At 35.4% G+C, this 20,361-nt stretch overlaps 1 protein-coding gene across 2 annotated transcripts in view; it reads right to left on the reverse strand.

Moving 5' to 3' along the window:
- Positions 1-19,939, reverse strand: part of LOC149540242 (uncharacterized) — a 133,199-nt gene extending 113,260 nt beyond the window's left edge. For both annotated transcript variants that reach the window (XM_089801386.1, XM_089801385.1), the window contains exon 1: positions 19,714-19,939. In XM_089801386.1, the coding sequence (XP_089657512.1) occupies positions 19,714-19,762 (49 nt within the window). In that variant the 5' untranslated portion in view covers positions 19,763-19,939. The remainder of the gene's footprint in view (positions 1-19,713) is intronic.
- Positions 19,940-20,361: the final 422 nt, after the last annotated feature.

A 20,361-nucleotide genomic window follows, 5' to 3' on the forward strand; every position in this document is an offset into this window, starting at 1 on the left:
CATCAATTACAATGGCAATGAAAGTACATTTGCAAAAATGATCTCAGTTACTTTAACATGGTATTAGAGCCAAAACTGCAAATAAAACATAAATTAGAATCAAAGATTCATAAAAGAGTGTTAGGGAACTGCAGAAGTCTGTGAGATAACTAAGTGAGATAAACAACAAAACCATGTATTGGAAGACTGTGGTAAAGATAAATACTACTGGAAGACTACTAAATGGGTTATGACGACATGACTCTGCAAGGCTAATGTCAAATTTGATACGATTTGTTATTAATAAGGATGCCAAAATAACATAGAGATATGCCACAGGAGATTTTGAACAAGTTGTCACCCCTCTCTTATGGGTTTAAGGATTTAAGTGAAAAACATCTCTTTGTTTCCAAGATTTATCCCAATATGTGTGAGAAGAAATCCTTGCAAATATAAGGGAGAAATTGATCAAGTTCAACCATCAGTGGTTTAAGCCCTAGTTTTGGATGCATACATGGATTTAATAAAATCAATAAAACTGTGTGGTTCCTTCGTATTACTATAATATAACAGTCGGGTGATAAAGAGACCAAGACGGGGCTGCAAATGAAATTCAATCAGCGAGGATAGTGGGTGATCAATATACCAAATTCTTTATTATCTAAAGAAAATCGAGGTACAAATTTAAACAGCAAGCCAATGTCTTCTGAGCTATCTAAAGACATTATTGTTCATCCTTAAAAGAGTATATGAGTCAACTTCACTTCAAGAAAGGGAGGAGATGCATGAATACTCAAAGATCATTTTGTGGATGATTAAAGAGGATTAAGATAACTATGGATTAGAATGAACACAATAGCTGATGGATACCTTGAATTAAGAACTATTGGAGGATATACAAAAAGAACAGAAGGAAGGAATCAAAATAAATATAGATACAATCGTACACCCGCAACTAAACAAAAGTGCAACTAGAAAGTGAGAGACTATGGAGTTAATATCCATAATTGGTGGGTAAATAACAAAAATGATTGGAGAAAGATGTTAGTATTGGCGTACATCGATAAATGACAAACAAAATCTTGTTACCACCTATCTCTTATTAAGATTATGTGTTTGATTTGTGACACCTTTCATTGGTCGATCGTCTCTCTTTCAACCTCACTGTAGTTGTGCATTCCCTCTCCTTTGGTCAGGTATCATTATTCTTGAGAAGATAAAGAAGAAGAGGGTGGAAGTATTGGACATTGGAATGGTATTCCAATAAGAGACTATTAGTAGCAATGCACAAATTCATCTGGAGCCTCTGCATATTCATTGTTTAGCTGTATCATACAAAGTATTCGGCTCATCTTCGTACAAGAAGTCTGAAACTTCACCAAAAGTGTTGGGTGTGAAAGAAGAGAAAAGTCACAGTGTCTTTTCAAAGGCATCAATTCGAAACTAAGTCAATGGACTCAAAACCTTGTGGATTTTGGTGGCATGTAATTGTGTTATCGAAAATTATCTTTTACCCCCAATTGAAATATAGGCACTCATGGAGACAAGGCCCAGTCCATGAGCGATCCTTATAAAACAATGTCATATTAATGGCATTGCCATCGTGGCATGAGAAAAGCATCTGCAAACTAAGGAAAAAAGACCCTTCTCTGCCTAATATCATCCATGTAGGTATGTGGGACTCACCTACCAAATAAGAGGTATATTTGGTATGATAATATAATTTTATTTTTATATAAATGATGAATTAATGTAATTTTAAATATTTTAAATTATACATGTGGTTATCTTAATTACATAATTGCATGGATTGTAAAACAATAATTATATTGTATTGAGGATAGAGAAAATATTATGTAAATTCTATTATCATTATGGTGACTAATATATCATTTGGTTATGTAACTAAATATGTTTGTAATACTTTCTTATTCATTATTTGAATAAGAATTTCATACTCATTGTTAGTTATTTCATAACCAAATAATATGTTTAAAATATAGATTAAACTATATATATTGGGGACTGAGTATATATGTTCAAAGCATATAAGATATTTATCTATATTTTATTGAATGATCTTATATAATTATACAAAACTATTTATTCCTTGAGTATTATCTCTTATTTCTATATGAGCTATGTGCCTTGATCTTTTCCTTTGAGATTGTTATTACAGGAAGATGGAGATTGAGATTTAGAGGAAGTCTGACATTTCATTAGAGGCAATCTTAAAAGAGAGAGAGTAGACAGGGGATGTGATTCAATCAATCTTCAGTGATCTCGATCATATTGATTCAGAGGGAGTAAACCATGTTGTGATAGAATCTTAATGATCGATAAATTATAACAGTCAAGAGGACTGTGATTCATGCAACTATGTGATCTTAATCATCTACAATAACTGATAAATGATACTTGACATATGAATTGTAGAGTGATTCAAGTGACACAATCATACTCAATCAAGATATTGGCGTATTGTGGATGAGCTTGTGTTAGCTTCTAATATTAAGCTTAATGAATGGTTGGAGCTTCAATAGATGAAAAGAGCAAGTTAGAACTTAGAAAGAAGTCAAATTTGATGTGATGTGAAAGTGTTTAATAATATAAGAGTGGCAACTTTACATTGTGGGGGGAATAATAGACAATATTTCATTCCCACTTGAACCATCTTTAGAAAAGGAGATATTCCATGACCCACATGGGCAGATAAGTACTTATATCTTTTACATTTATCTATTCATTTATTTGTAATTCTATACATACTATAAGGGTCATTTGCTTTGATCTTTGCCTTTATGTTTGAGGATATTCTTATAGGAAAAGAAGGTTGGTACTTCAATATGCTACCAAATATTGTATAGACTAAATCTAATGATAGTAGTTCCAAAGACCCTAATGATCAAGATGGATAAAGTGTGGCTCTTGATGCAAGTATCTTTGATGATTGAGATTATGAGATTCTTCTACATTAAGAGGGAGTATGACACTTCTTTGAAAGCAATGCTAGAGCTTAGAAAATTGATACTCAGAGGGAGTCTAGAAATCCATGTGGCTGATTGCATGATGTTGATGGGCCTACTCCTACATGTATCATGAGGGAGTGATGAGTTTGATAGGCATCCTTGGGAAAAGAGAGTTTTCGAGGAAGTAACAAGAGGTCCTAACTTCCCAGGATCGATGTTCAAAGGGAGAAATTTTTGAAGTGCAATCCTTTGTGGATGATGTCGTCTCTATGAGGAGAAGTTCTAAAGAGAAAAGAAAAAAAACTTGTTATGATTTGTAATATTGAATATTGAATTAAAAAATTTCAATTTATGTGAGTTTATGCTTTGTATTGTTGTTTAGTCGCATCATAGATGTAATGAAAGATGATGATCTTTCATAGACATATTTATTCAGAAGGAAATTATTTACAAGGTGACAACCTTGTAAATAATAGGCCTGTTACCATGGACATCTCTAGACATTGCTTTGAGCAATTAGAGATCATGAAACTTTATGTTATTACTATGGACATCTCTAGACATTGCTTCGAGAAATTAGAGATCATAGATAACGAACTCATGTTACTATCATGGACATCTCTAAATATTGCTTTGGGCAATTAGAGATCATGAGTAAAAAATGTTCATGGACATCTCTAGACATTGCTTTGAGCAATTAGAGATCATGAGCATCAAATTTTCATGGACATCTCTAGACATTGCTTCGAGCAATTAGAGATCATGAAATTTTATGTTATCACTATGGACATCTCTAGACATTGTTTCAAGCAATTAGAGATCATAGGTAACATTTCCATTGTGTTTACCCTAGATATTGTTTCAATCAATTAGAGATTATAATATACATTATGATAGTGTTCATAATGATGGACCCCAAATTTTCGGTCTCCATTTGTGATATTGAAAACTCTAAAAGAGTGGGGTGCTTGAAAATTTGAGCTCCACTTTCCGTCAACTTTCACCGAGGAAAGATCAGAGTCATAAGTTTTGTGGTGATACACTATTGAATAGTAAAATGTCAGTTCATGTTGCAGATGCAGGGGAGACAACTGTTGTTATTTCAATGCTTGAAGGTGAAAAGGATGGCTCAGAATTGGATACTCGGAAAAATTCTGAAGATGTTGCACTTATGGAAGAAGTAGAGGTTACTAATGAAGTCTTCATGCCATTATGTGCTGATGTGAACATGAACTTAATAGGAAGAGAACAACATTTACCATTCCCAAAAAATATACTCAATGCTGAAGGCCATAAAGGTTTCACAGCATTTCCACCCATGAATGATTCAAAACAAGTGTTGGTTGAAGGCTCTAGTCTGAGACCCACAACTATGCCACCTTGTAAGGAAACCAACCAAGTGAATACAGTATCTAGAGGTGAAGTTTCTGATTCTGCTACAAAATCAAGGGATAGAGATATGCCTACTTCCTTGGTTGGGAACTCTTAAGCTTGTATGTTCATAACTAATTGCCTGAACATAGTAAAACCTTCTGTGGGCAAAAATAAAAGGAGAAAGGAGATGTGTTGCAGAATTTCTTCCTCAAATTGCCTAAAAGCTTGGACAAATCACATGCTAAAATAGGAGAGAAGCATTCTGGTAGTCATCTTGTTGACATATCTCTCAATCAAGTTCCAACTAATGGCTCAAGATTATCAGCTGGTAAGGACACAGTAAAGAGGGTCAGTGCAGAAGTTGGTATTATAGATGGAGAATCATCCCAAAGAAGCAAAAGGAAAGACCCAGATTCAAAGGATTCACAATGCTGAGATGCAGTTGATACATGGGATTCTATGTTGTTCAACCAAAGGCATGGAAAGAATGCAAAACATACAGAGGCAGGCAGATTCCTTCTTCGACTTACTTGTCAGAAGCTAAACCATTCCTTGAGCAATATGCTCGCCAGAGTCTTCAAAATCAGAGATAAATTGGATCTGCAGGAAATTCAATTAAAACTAAGATTTTTTGGTTGGTGATGTGGGTGGTTTGACTGGGGAAGATGACTTGGTCATTGGAGATGAACAGCTACCTAAGACGCCTCCTGCAATGGATAATATATCCAAGGGCCAGGGAATGATAGTCTTCTTTCCTGAAATGCCAGGCTGTGGAAAATCTGCAGTCTGCAAAGAGATTGTTGATGCTCCCGGTGGCCTTGGAGATGACTGACCATTGCGTAGTCCTATGGGTGATCTTGTCAAGGGAAAGTACTGGTAGAAAGTGACTGAAGAGCGGAAAAGAGGGCCATATGAAATAACTCTTGCTGATAAAAATGCTCTAAGCGAAGAAGTATGGAGACAGATTGAAGACATGAGCAGGACCCTCTTGCAGCGATATTCATAGGATGGATACTCTTCATCCCGTGCTCGCGAATCACCATCAAAATGAAAAGTTGTATTATGCAATATACGAAATAGAGAAAGCAAAGGATTTGTGACTGCCTGCGATGCTAACAATCTTCAGATTAATCCAGATGCGCAGCGGTAAACTGGAGGCGGAAGTATGTGAATGTATCCCTGAATTGAGACGTGTTGGAAGGAAATTCTGAGAATCAATCTGTCTACCCAGATAACGGATTAAAAAACAAAAGGATATTATAAGAACATTAGTTTTGAATGCCGAATGGTGACCTTCGAAGGAGATTGTGGTGTCTTCACGTGATTCTTTTTATGCTTTGCATTCTGCGATCATAAGAGACTTTGCCGCCCATTTTTGTAGAAGGAAGAGGATTATTGCATATTGATGGACTACTATCTAACGCTTCTCTGTATTCGTTGCAGGTTTAATGCACCAGAGCGGAGGAGGAGAAACCTGAGCATAGCATTGTTTATACGCACTGAGGAATGAAGTTGAAGCATTTGGACGGACGCAGGAGATACTATAATTAACCCTTAGCAATATTTTTCAAACACTCGGAGGGGATAACTATGAAAATCCAAATATTGTCCTTTTAGAAATGGTTATCATTAAGTTTATTATATTAACCAATATTCTAGGAATTATCGGGTGGTTTTATTGATTAGGTGCCCGAGTGATTGTGTTTTTTCACTCGCACCTTTTCATGGTCTATAAGTACACGGTCAATTCATTCTTACAAAAACAATCTTTTTTCGGAGAGACAATTCATATTCATTTTTAAAATCTTACAATTTCTAAGCAAATTGATATATTATATTCTTCTATTGGTGAAGAATGAATTTTTGAACTAAGACTATGGATGGTGAATTATGGAATAAATTCATGTGGGATTCTGGAGTTGAATTATATTGGATGGATCACCTGTAGGGAATGTCTCTAATACAATTTTATTTCCAAATCAGTAAGAAGTATTTATTTAATTCATTTGCATCAGAGTTTTAATTTTTTATTTAGTTGTGTCCTTTATAAACGTTTCTTATTATTTTCTATAAATATTTTAATATTTGGATAAGAGGACTGGGTCGTTATTGCATTTTAAATTAGATAAACTTAAATATTGTGAAATACTTTATTGTTTCTATATTTAGGTCTAATTTGTCTCTGCAGGAGTTAAAGTGCATTTTAGACTAATTTAAATTGCATTCATATAATTGATCCATCACGTCTGAGTTATTAAATTTATTTATAGTTAATATATTAAACTTTATAAAGTTGTACGTTTCAACTAATAATGTTGACTCTATTGCCCATTTAATTAGGCATTGGTCTTTTACTCCTGATTCATAATCCATATGCTGGCAAATGTTTCATTTCTTTCCATTGAAGAAATAATATATTCATCTGTTGCATTAATCTATACTTATTCTTTATTTTAAACATTACTTCAATCATTTACTTTTGTTCTCAATTAAGTAATTCGCAATCTTAAAGCTTTTTATAATTCTTGCCATTTTGGAAGCCTTCATAACACTCATGTTCTAATTAATCTACGTTAAGAATCTTGGATCTAAGTGTTTCGTCCAGGATTAGGTACACCCACCTCAGTTTTGCAAAGCCGGAAGTGCAGAGAACTCGTACCTTGTTGTTCAGTTCCGTCAAGTTGGCCTTAACCAATTGGATATCCCAGCATCGAGCAGGCAAGGCTCGTAGGATTCCAATCTACGATTTTGGAAACCAACGCATAACATGGTGATTTTTGTTATCTAAATTATAACTATTTCATTGTGTGAAGATCAGATAAAGCAATCAGGTATTCTATTCTGAAATTCTAATGGTGTATTACTTCTCACTTGCTAAAGATGGAGTGTTAATATTTTAGCATCAGTAGAAGTAAATGATGCTTATCTGATATACTAATCTGTGTTTTTCAAATAAATCGTTATTGCTTATTCCTATATATATAATATAGATTATATATTATGCATTAATTATATATATATAATATATGATGTATGTAATATAATATGTATTATATGTATTATGCATTATATATTATTATATAATAATATAATAATATCATATTATATTACATATATGGTTAATATATTAATATTATATATTAAAGATGAGTTATGCATATAGTTATTTATAAACTAAATGGTGATTAACTATAGAGACATGTCTCTTCATGTCTCTTGAAGAGACATGTCTCCTCCTCTCATATTATACATATATGAGATCCAAATCTGCATTTGAAAATCATCAATTACAATGGCAATGAAAGTACATTTGCAGAAATGATCTCAGTTACTTTAACAGAAAGCAGCTCTAATGCTGTAGATGGATTCTTCTTTACTATAGATTTAGATGCTAATCGATATGGCTCAAGGAAAAATGATTCAAATCTCTATTGTCATGTATCCGCCATAATTACAAGAAGCTCCCAATGTCAATTTTATATTCTTCACTTAAAGGAAAGGGTTGGTCTTACTATGATGTCGAGACTAGCTTCATAGTTCATATTGAGAATGGTGTGAATGTTGTCAGACTCAAAACTGTATATTACATCTGTACTCCACATGATTTATTTGTTGTTGAATCTCATCTAAGCTCCTATTCCTTCATTAGATCATCATTGATATCCTTTCTATTCTAGTTGATGAAAATAAAAACAAGCAAAATTCATTGCAACACAAATGATTCACAACTTCTCCGCAAATATCACATATGAAGCACATGATCTAAATTACCAATCTTGTATATTTCTTCTGGGTTGAATCAAGCACAAAAATCTTGTATACAATAAATGTGAACTCTCCTATGACCCAGATCAAGCACAGAAACTCCCGCAAACTATCTATGATAGAAATGCAAAACTTCTTACGCATGACCTTCTTGCAATACACAAGCAAACAGAATACTCAACAATCATAAAAATTATCCACACCCTGAGTCGGCGGTATGGAAAACCATCGAACGTGTTCTTGAACCACAACGCACAAGATCAAGAAGAATTGTTTTCTCCTCTCTTCTCACCATTAAGATAAAATTTCAATCTTCCTGCATTGTGCACTACATACTATCTTCCCTCTTTCATCCTGTTGTTGGAGAATAAGATAAAGTTGTATGTAGTGTATTTTTAATTTATTTATTTTTGACGCTATGATATCCCCTTCAATTATGACTACTACTAAGTTGGTGGACTTCAATTACTGGAAAAGAGAAGAGATATTGTGATTGAATAGCATTGATATAAGAAATCTTTCTCTGTTTGAGAATCGTTCTGCCAGTATTTTCTAAGTAGTGATATTCAATGGATATCAAAAGTTACATATTAATATGTTCATTTGTTATATTTTGTAGCTATCGTGTCCTCTTCAAAATGTCATTTGTCTATAATACTCACCTCTATTCATTTGTTCGAATACAGTGACTAAGTAACAATCTTTGATACAATGATCACCTTCTTTCCACATCGCATGGGTAAAGATTAAACGTCTTATCAAATTATTATTTTTTTGCGGTCTCTGTCCTATATTTCCCTGTCATAGAATGATCGTATCATTCGTTTCTTAATGTGCAATGATGTATTTAATATATTTTGTTACCATCAAATCATTTGCAATTCCTTTCATCTGTGGTTTTCCTTTCATCTATGGTTGACTAGAGGAGAAGATGTCAATAGTAAGTATTGTATTTGTTTTATCCTTCAACCATGACTTCTATTTAGTACTCCTTATCAAGTCACAACTACTTTTCACTGTATATGATTTCTATTCATTTGCAACCTAACTCCGATACCATGTTAAGTAACATGGATCGTTTCTACAAATGTATTTATATTGTCATTGTTATAGATATATTCCAAATGCAGATTTGGATCCCACATAAGTATGAGAGGAGAAGACATGTCTCTCCAAGGTTTAAACATCATTAGTTGGTATATTAATAATATAAATAACCATGTGTATAATATATATATATATATGTGTGTGTGTGTGTGTGTGTGTGTGTGTGTATTATATTATATATTATAATATATTATATATATATAATATATATGTATATAAAGTAATAGTTATCTAATGATGATTTATCATCAATAATGAGACTCGTGACCATATCAATCTAATTGCAACTGCAAACTTAACAGAGTGCAGAATGGGTAATAGTGTAAAAAATTTAACTTTGTTAAAAAATTACTTTGTGAAGATCTTTTAATGGTTAGCTTCATGATTACCTTTTGCGTATATAGGGTTTCAGCCTATTGGATTTCAGAGCTACCTTTTCTTGCTTTCAAGATTTATTTTCCTATTATTTTTATTAAATTTGGAGTTAAAAGCTATTGTTTTTCAATTTCTAGTTCAAATTTATGTAATTCCTTTTGTAGTCAGTGTTTAAAGATAAGGTTTAAGGCTCAAAAGGCAAGGACTTGACCAAGTTTAAACGATACGATAGCCTAAATGTGAAGTTTGCTGAAAGTGCAAACTGGAAATGAACAAAACAAGCAAAACAAAAGAAAATGCAAACACACAATTTTATCGTGGTTCACCACAAATTGTGGCTATGTCCACACTATAGGGAAGATCTCTATTACAATAAATATTTGAACTTTGCATCACAGCTGTTGCTTCAGCTCTTCGAATACAATACATAATAATGAACCTCCAATACTTATTTATAGTCTCAAAGGAAATGAAGAGACAAACAATTGGAGGGAAATATAATAAAAGAATGATTGTTGGGCTTCACATAAACACCCAACAAACCCCCACTTGAAGTCCAATAGTGGTAATGTATGATTCTCCCCCAAATTCCCCTACTATTATTTCTTTACAATGCCGAGAGAAGCTCGGTAGAACTCGAATTTCTCTCATGGAACAACCTTGGTAAGTGCATCAGTTGGATTCTCCTTGGTGTTAATCTTCAAGACTCGAAGTTTTCCCTCGTCAAGTTTACTTCGAATGAAATGATAGCGAACCTCAATATGCTTAGTCTTTCTATGAAACGCTACATTTTTGGCTAAGTCAATGGCACTTTTGCTATCACAATACAAGGCTGATCCTTGTTGAGGACAATCAAAATCACCAAATAGATGTTGCAACCAAATCAACTCTTTTGCTCCTTTAGTGAGAGCAATGTATTCAACCTCAGTAGTGGAAAGTGGGACCACTTGTTGCAACTCTGATGCCCAACAAATCTAAAAACATAACCAATAGTAGATCTTCTATTGTCTAAATTTGCAACCATATCTAAATCCGTATAACCTTTGAGTGAAGTGTCTTTGCCACCAAAACAGAATACAAAATCAGGAGTGCCCTTAAGATATCTTAAGATCCACTTAACCGCATCCCAATGTTGTTTACCCAGATTTCTCATGAACTAGTTGACAACCCCCACTACTTGGGCGATATCTGAATGAGTGCAAACCATTGCATACATAAGACTACCCACTGCTGAAGAATATGGGATGTTCTTCATGTAGTCTTATTATGCTTTTGTCCTGGGACACATAGCTAAAGACAATCTGAAATGATCAGCAAGAGGAGTGCTGACCAGTTTGGCATCCGCCATGCCAAATCTTTCTAGTATCTTGAGAACATAGTGTTCTTGAGAAAGCTTTATTTCCCTCTTGTGTCTATCACGGATAATGTCCATGCCAAGTATCCATTTTGCTGCCCCTAAGTCTTTCATGGCAAACCTTTCTGACATCTTTGCTTTCAATTCTGAAATCAGCTTCATAGATGAGCCGGTAACAAGCATGTCATCAACATAGAGCAATAAAAAAATAAATGAACCATCAGGTACTTCTTGTAGTAGACACATGGATCAAATTAACACCGAATGAAATTATGTTCAATCATGAATCGATCGAACTTGAGGTACCACTGCCTGAGGTACCACTGCCTCAGAGCTTGCTTGAGACCATACAAGCTCTTCTTCAATCTGCAATATAAGTTTTTTTACCACGTTTAATAAATCCCTCGGGCTACATCATGTAGATTTCTTCATTCAAATCACCATGAAGCAATGCTGTTTTGACATCCAGCTGCTCAAGTTCAAGATCATGAGCAACAACTAAACCAAGAATAGCCTGGATCATAGTCATCTTGACCATGGGAGAAAAGATCTCATTGAAGTCTATGCCCTTTTGCTGATTGAAACCTTTAACAACCAGTCTAGCTTTATACCACTTCTGATTTTTACCTTCATCTTTCAATTGATTAATCCATCGATTTTTGAGTGCTTTCCGATTTGGTGGCAAAGGAACCAAATCCCAAGTATTATTTTGCATCAGAGAATCCATCTATTCCTACATCGCTGCCTCCCATTTGTGAGAATCCGGTGCTTTACGAGCTTCTTTGAAGCTTGTTGGTTCAACTTGGTCTAAAAGCAAAAGTTCTGGCTCTGCTTCTTTGGAGTATAAGAGTTCGTAATCAGAGAATCAAGTAAGAAGCCTTCTCTTTCTTGTTGATTTTCTCAGCCCTTGAATGTTATCATTATGCTCAAAATGTTCCTTTTGTTTATCCCGAGAGTTTGGTGTGTGGAGTTCAAAATCACTGCTCTTTGAAGAGGTGTAATGCTTCTTCTGAACATGAGAATCATTATGATACTGAAAATCATTTTGTTCACATGCAGATTGATTATTTGATGCCATAACCTTATTTATACTTTGTACCTGTCATTCCAATGCTAGGAATGTGAGTATGAACAAGGGAAGCAAAGTGACCCTGCGGTTCCAAGTCAATGTGGGCATGTCCAGATTTATTGTTAAAACTATGCTCTGTCTCAAGACCAATGCCATGTTTGTGTTGCGAGTTGATCAGAGACTTGTGGAATGAAGGAGTGGCATGTGATTGCATACTAGTTTTGGTGCCATGGGAATTAACATCCCTTTGAATTTGCCTGTCCGCGGTTGAGGAATCTTGTTGGACTTGAATGTGGGTGAGATCTTGTCTGTGCACGTTCATGATATTTGGAGGGGAGCCGTGAGTTAGCTGTTGACAGGAGTGATTAGGCGGTGTTCCTTCAGCGATTTGTGGATTTAGCTCATACTGATGGTGATTAGATTGCCAATCCCCTGCATGGCTTGCTTGACAACCAGAGACCTCCTCATGCGACAGTTTGTGAACCGATCTGGCATCCTGCAAAACATGACAGGGAGCTGGAGTGTCGTGAGTGAACTTTTGTCTGTTTACATTCATGGTATTTTGTGAATCGTGGGAGGAAGAAGAGAAGCCATGGGTAAGCTGCTGAAGATCGATTTGAGCATTTCTTGTGCAAGTAGAAATCGCTTTATTCACGCCATATAATAGAGGAATGTCTACGGTTGAAGTATCCTGTTGACCAAAGTTTCCATTGCAGGGATCTTTAGAAATAGCATGTGTATCGTGGTGTAATGGGGAATCATGCCTGCGATTTTCTATACTGTTATTAGATGCCTGTTCATACAAGTGATGTCTTCCACCATAAACATTATCTGTATTGTCATTGGCTTGAAGTCCATCAGTCCATCTCCATGGTGAAACCGTGTGTCTCCTTCTATATAACCATACTCTGTTCCAAGTGATTCTATATGTTGAAACAGATTGCTGCAATCTCTACTTTGATTTAAATTTGAAGTTAGGATGTTGTCACTCTAACCTGTGATAATCAGAAGTTTGTCCATCATATTCATGATCTTGATCCCACATACTAGTAGAAGAAGAGGATAGAGGGGCAGGGGCTAAGACTGAGGTGGGAGATAGAACATTTGGAGAGACAAGATTCTGATTTCTACCAGCATTATTATTATCAAAAATAGAGAAAGGTGCATATTCACATGTATCATTTTTTCTTCTTTGTGTAATGCTGGAAATACCTTCTCATTGAAGACATCTCTACTTCTAATGATTTTCTTCCCAACTGGATCCCATATTCTGAAACCAAACTGGTCTTCACCATAGCCCACAGAAATACCTTTTTGTGATTTTAGATCAAGCTTTTGTCTTTTCTCCTTTGGAACATGTACATAAGCTTCGCATCCAAACACCTGGATGTGTGAATATGAGATTTTCTTTCCCAGCCACTCTTCCTTAGGTATGCCAAAGTCCAACCAAGAAGAGGGACTTCGGTTGATTAAATATACCATTGTATTGCATGCCTCTGCCCAAAACTCCTTGCCTAAACTGGCATTAGAGAGCATACAACGAGATTTCTCAAGGATTGTTTTATTCATCCTCTCCGCTACTCCATTTTCTTGCAGGGTGAATGGAACAATCTTAATTCTACGGATGCCATTATCCACACAAAATGAATCAAACTCCAATGAACAAAACTCTCCGCCATTATCCGTTTGCAAGCACTTTATTTTGTGGCCAAACTGATTCTCAACTAAAGCCTTAAAGATTTTAAACTTGCTGAAAACCTCTGATTTCTTGTGCAATATCTAAATCCATACCTTTCTTGTGCAATCATCAAGGAAGGTGACGAAGAAGTTTGCTCCTCCAATAGAGGTTTCCTTAGTGGGTCCGAACACATCAGAATAAACAAGTGCCAACAGAGTACCTTTCTTTTCATGTCCGGTCCTCAAGAAGCTGACCGACTTCTATTTTTCATAGAGACAATGTTCACAAAATTGTAAGTCAACTGATTTCAACCCCGGTAATTACTCCCTTTTATGCATAACAACAAGGCCCTTTTTGCTCATGTGACCAAGCCTTTGATGCCACAATTCTGAATTGCTATCTTCAACTGACATGGCAGCCTCCACTTCACCAATATTTTCTACAATATACCCTTTTGCAATTAACATGGATCCTTTTGTGAATTTCCATGAATTGGTTAAAGAGGTGAGAAAACTTTGTGCATATAGTTGACTTACGGAAATCAGATTTCTCTTTAGTTTTCGAACATGACGCACATCTTTTAATAGCCATTTAATGCCTCCTTTCAAAAATAATAAAATATCTCATTTTCCTATTATTTTACATGCCTTATTATCACCCAAGTATACTTCACCGAACTTGCCTTCTTGATAATTCGAGAAGGATTCCGTACATGAAGTGACGTGAAATGATGTGCTGAAATCCAAAACCCATGAGGCTGAAGTGGTCTCAGTTGTAGATAAAATCAGCACACTATCATCTTTGTCATAGATGATGTTGGCTTGACTTTTCCGCACTCGTTCTTGTGCTCTCTTATAACCTCTACAATCTTTTTTTACGTGACCACTTTTGCCACAAAACCAGCAGTCTCCTCCTTTCTTTTCCCTTGACTTTGAGCGCTTAGCTGATTTTGATCTTCTATGATGATTGTTCCTGCCTCTATTTTGGCTTCTTCCTCTATTTTTTGTGCTGACCGCCATCAAGGCTTCACCGGATGAGGATTCCTTATTGCTTCTTCGCCTATCCTCACTAAGTAGAGTTGCCATAACTTCATCATAGACCAGCTTCTTCTTTAAGGAGTTAGAAGTACTAACTGCTGTAACAACGGGATCCCAGCTGTCCGGTAATGAACACAACAAGATGACAGCTTTAGATTCATCATCTTGTGTCATGCCAACGGAGGTTGCTTGGCATAGCAAGGTGTTCAAATCATTTATATGAATTGACATCGTAGTCCCATCCTTCATTTTAGCTTGTAGAGCTTCTTCATAATAAATATTTTATTTGCAGCTAAGGCCGTTTCATACATACTTTGAAGTTTATGTCATGTCCCCTTCTTGATGTTAGTTCCGGGTGACAGAATTAATCTATCTCCACATCCAGATAGATTAATATCAATTTTCCCCAGGATGCTTTCCAGTCACAATGAGGAATTTAATTTAATTTATTCCAAAACTTTATTAAATGAAGCAGAGCTAGGTCACTTTAATGTTTTTTAAAATTATTTACTTTATAATAGCTTTAAGTGACTACAGGACGAAAATGTCGTTTAATTCCACATTCTTTGTACTTTGTACTTTCCCTCATTCTAAGGCTATATATGCACATGCTTGCATTGGGATTAACACACAAGAAGAAAGATATTAAATGCTCTGATTAAACTACTGGTTGTTTGAATGTGACTGGACTGGGACTTAGAGGACGAAAACCCTCAAGTCTAGAAATCTTATGAGGAGTTGGACGATACCCCAACCTCCTTTCTACAGTATTTGTAGTGAACCGGGCAGGAGTCGGCAAGGTGAGAAGATCAGTTTTAATTAAAATGATGAAGTAAGTAGTTGTTGGTCTGTGCATACTTTTTTGTTGAATAGCACGTAGGTTTAGCAGATAGTTCCTAATGGGTGGAGGTAACACCTTAAATAAAACGTCTACTGAGAGTCATACGCAGGGTTTGAATACTTAGAATCCATTCTTCACATGAAGGAACAGAAGTCAGAGTGCAAACGTTGGGTTACAACTCGGCTACCACAAATCTAGACACAGAAAACTTACATGGGTTTAATACCTCCCAAAGCCGGCACGATATTGCTTATTGACGGCTTGTGACATTGGTATACAGCGTGACACATCCACAGTGAATATATTGCATCTCAGTTGGATCGATATGGTATTTTAAGACATGAGAACAACACCTCCTTCTACATGACAGATAGACTTATATTAATAGCTGCAGATAGTACCGTCTCTCCATACGGCCTGAATATAAAGAGCAGATTTCGACTGGGTTTGCAGCAAGTGTTTGGGCGTTACCTCAGTATGGGTCAATAACGAGCAAATTTCAGACGTCTGTTATATGCGGAAGATTGGAGGTTAGGGTGACATTAATACCTGTTCCTACGGCGTGGTTCTAGCTGTCTAGGCATTACTAGTTACAAACATACTCCGGTTGGCAAGGCAGCAATTCACCGAGCTGAGAAAGTTATCAGCGTTCAAACAAACATTCTGGGTCTCGGGTGTGAGATTTTGGGTACAGCCGACTTGAGATCTTTGTTACACGGGATGCGATTATTCCTAATCGTTGAGGCCAGCGTTGGGTTGTGAGAACGTGCCGCTGGGATTAAGTTCGAAGTTGCAGACAGCTGATACAGACCAGGCATACACAGCGTGTTACAGTTCAAGTGTATTTCCTCCAATTGCATTCAGTATGTGAAACTTTTGTAGTAGTCCCTGAATGAATAGCATACTGTTAGTATCATATATGCAGGAATTTTGATGAAATGGCTCTGTGTATTTCATCTATGGTTTAATTATATGCACTTAATGAATGACTCCTTTGGTACATTTGAAAGAGCAACGTATCCTGGAAGTAGTGCTGTTTCAATTTATAAACATATCATGCATTAAGGACTGTCCACAGTGAATATAACCCCTGAACTGGTTTAACAGTGAATTGTTTGACATAATGCCCTCTGCAGTAAGATACATTTGATAACAGTATTTGTGTCTGATTTCATGCTCAGTTCATTACAGTTTATCCTAAACTTCCTTTGTTGAAGATTCGTTGTGAACATTGAATAAAACATTCTGTGATAGAGAAAGAAATTGGTTGCCTTTGCTTTCTCATCTGTTTTATCCCACTCTTCATCCTTCATTGCAGCCAGTTTCTTTGCTTTTCCATCAATTGCTACTGCCAAATCTTGCTTGACTAGCAACGGACGCATCTGAACTTTCCACAAACTGAAATTCTGTCCCGAGAATTTCTGCACTCGCAAATCTTTCATGATTCCGGATTTTCAAACACCGAAATCAATTTCAGCGTCTACGCCAATCTCTGATACCAATTGTGAAGTTTGCTGAAAGTGCAAACTGGAAATAAACAGAACAAGCAAAAGAAAAGAAAACGCAAACACACGATTTTATCGTGGTTCACCACAAATTGTGGTTATGTCCACACTGCGGGGAAGATTTCTATTAAAGTAAATATTTGAACTTTACATCACAGCTGTTGCTTCAGCTGTTCGAATACAATACATAATAATGAACCTCCAATACTTATAGAGTCTCAAGGGAAATGAAGAGCCGAACAATTGGAAGGAAACATAATAAAAGAATGACTGTTGGGCTTCACATAAACACCCAACACTAAATTGGTAGCTTTCGTTAATAAGACTGAAATTTAAGGAGGAGCCAAGAAATCCTAGCCTTCACTGCTTGCGAACATATTTTAGTCTTTAAGCAATGGTTTGATCTTTTGTTATTCTATTTTCAATTAAATGCCACCAATTCAAAATCTGTCTGGAAATAATTTGTAGAAAGTCTGCTGACGTAGAAAAGCTAATCCATTTCCTCCGATTAGCGGTTCAGCTGCAAAATTGACAAACGTGACTGTCTATAAATTTCGAACTCGTTGAAAAAAATTTCTGAAGATCTTTTATTAGTTAAATTCCTCCTCACTTTTTGCAGACATAAGTTTCAGCCCTTCGTAGTTTAAAGCTACTGTTTTTTTTCCCTTTCCAAATTTAATCTATTTTTATTAAATTTGGGGTTTAAAGCTACTATTTTTCAGTTTGCAACAGTCATCTTCCTATAATTTGTTTGTATTCCGGATTTAAAGGTAAGGTACAGGGATCGAAACACAGGGACTCGGCCAAGTTTTAAATAATCTGATAATCTAATTTGGTAGGTTACAGTACTAAGACGAAAATTATAGGTAGGAGACCATAATATTCCTATATTTTACAAAGGGCTTTCCTTCGGTGAAGGCAGAAATGGCAAGAAAATTAGGAGGTAGAAGATGCGTAGTACTGGCAATGACGATGTCGATGATGGCTTGGAATTCGGTCTACGCAAAAGGGGAATGTGTGTTGTAGAACAAAAATTTAAGGGTAACTTTGGCGGATTACATTAGGGGTACCTATGACTGTAGGCAATTTTGGTATTCCTGCGCATGCCTGAACTGTTATGGGGTCTGTAGCTTATCTTCATTACAGCTTTGAATCCCGCCCTGAAGAATTCCGTACGATTCTTCTGGTACGGGGTGGAGGTAAGTTTTCTGCCTCCTTGTTCGCCTATGTTGTGTGTTTTTGTTTTTCACTTTTATATGTTGCCCCGGAGTGCTTCTAGTCATAAATATTGCATGAATTTTAAGATTTTTAAATTACTATACAGTATTTAACCTGCTGTAAACTAGGTTAGAAATTGACTTTAACAAAAGATTATAAGGTTAATATCATTAAAATTCTAATTCTAGTGTAAACGTGGATTTATATCATTGATATTTTAAAATAATCATAAAATTTTTGAATAACTTACTATGTATAATAAAGTTAAAAATTAATCATTTTTAAAAAGTTTTGTTGGTTTTTACAATAAGATTTAAAAGTTTCTTTAGACTTATAAGAATAAAAAATTTCTTTGCAATGTAAAATATATATTTATTTGATTATGATTTATAACTATTTCAAACTTGAATGTTTGTGTTCTAATAGATTTATATAAACATAGGTTGTATATATCATTGTATTTTATATAAACATAGTTTTATATTTCATAGATTTTATTACAAATGTACACATAGTACACATCAATGACATAAAATATCGTAAGTTAGTATTTCTAAACATAATTTTCAGCTTTCTTAGATTCTTCAATTAGAAAAAAGATACAAACTATTACACTTTAAACTTGCTAAATTAACCTTCCTTACCTGCATTTAGCAGGAACTATGCTGCCCTGCAACTCTTATTTTTCGGAAGAAAATAATTCACCCTCCTGTACAGTATGGTCCTAATGAGCTGGGTTTCATTGATTTGGACAATGACATTAACGTTAAAATTCCTTTAGAATTGGAAATGATACTCCTATCAAGAAAGGGTCTTCCATCTGGGATAATTCCCCTATCAATGCCAAAGTCAAGAATTTTTTACCGGCCCATGAGAATCTTCTTGATTTGTTCTTTTCTATGATAAGTTAGACTTCACCGAATCCAACATATTAGGCATGGTGTTTTACACAATTAAAATCTAAACATATGATTACATTGTGATCATAAACAATTTACAAGAGACGGAAGAAAGAAGAGTTTTTTTTTTTCTGCCCTGCTTAAATTCTATGACTTTTATAGCCTTGTTACTCTATTTCATCGCTGCTGATTTGACAGATCTGTGACATTCAATGGTTAAATTTATAGTGAATATAGCTTAATATATTATACCTGTAGAAATCATTTCTCAAGTAGTGAGAATTTGGATCTGGGCACGTTTGCCAACATCATAAATCTCTACCTTCTCTCCGGTATAAAGTTACTACTTTAGCTAATTAATGTAACACGGTAACCAAAAACAAATCAACCGCTAACATTTTTAGAGAAGATGGGCCTACATTTAAATCAGAACCCACAGACAGTTTAATCAGCTTTCCTCCACGACAACTATACGGAGCTATAAAGGGTAATGAAAAATACATATAGAACTCAAATTGGGCATGAAAAGTAGTTGTTGAGTACCTTTGGTTGCGTCATCACTGCCTTGCTCTTCTTCGCTTGAGTCCTCCATTTCCTGTTGCCTGTGTTTTGGCGGTGCTGGATCGTCCCGATGTCACCTGATCAGCGCTATGACAGTCGAAAAATTCTTCCTGCTCTAAAGCTAAGCTAAAACAATTTCCTCAAAATGAACAGACGTTATTTCTCTTGATAGTTCTTGTTGACTGCTATTTCTAAACCACATTACTGTAAACTTAAAATTTGATAATTGATAATTGCACTTACATTTGTATTGTGTTGATTTTATGTAAAGAGGTCCCGCCTAAATGTCCGCTAAAATGGGTAGTAGAATAAATTAATAGTTTAGAAATTATAAATTTGTTATATTATAATTATAATTTAATACTAAATAATAATAAAAAGCCCATTCTGTCAGCCGCCGCCTAAATTATGTCAGAAGACCCAACGAAAAGCAGGAGGAAACTTCCGCGGACCGTGATGGTGTGGATAAGATTGTAGAATAATCACTTCAAAAACAAGAGAGTCATTACGCCCAAGGCGTACCCTCGACTTTGGTGATCGACGGTTGACATTGTCTCAATACAATGCTGGGCACCGTCGGATCTGCTACGGGTATTTTTTCACCCATAAAATTCACTGTCCTCCAGTAAG

Source organism: Cupressus sempervirens, chromosome 9, assembly GCF_028749045.1.
Source record: "Cupressus sempervirens isolate cs-2001-9-10 chromosome 9, ASM2874904v1, whole genome shotgun sequence".
NCBI classification, from domain to species: Eukaryota; Viridiplantae; Streptophyta; class Pinopsida; order Cupressales; family Cupressaceae; genus Cupressus; species Cupressus sempervirens.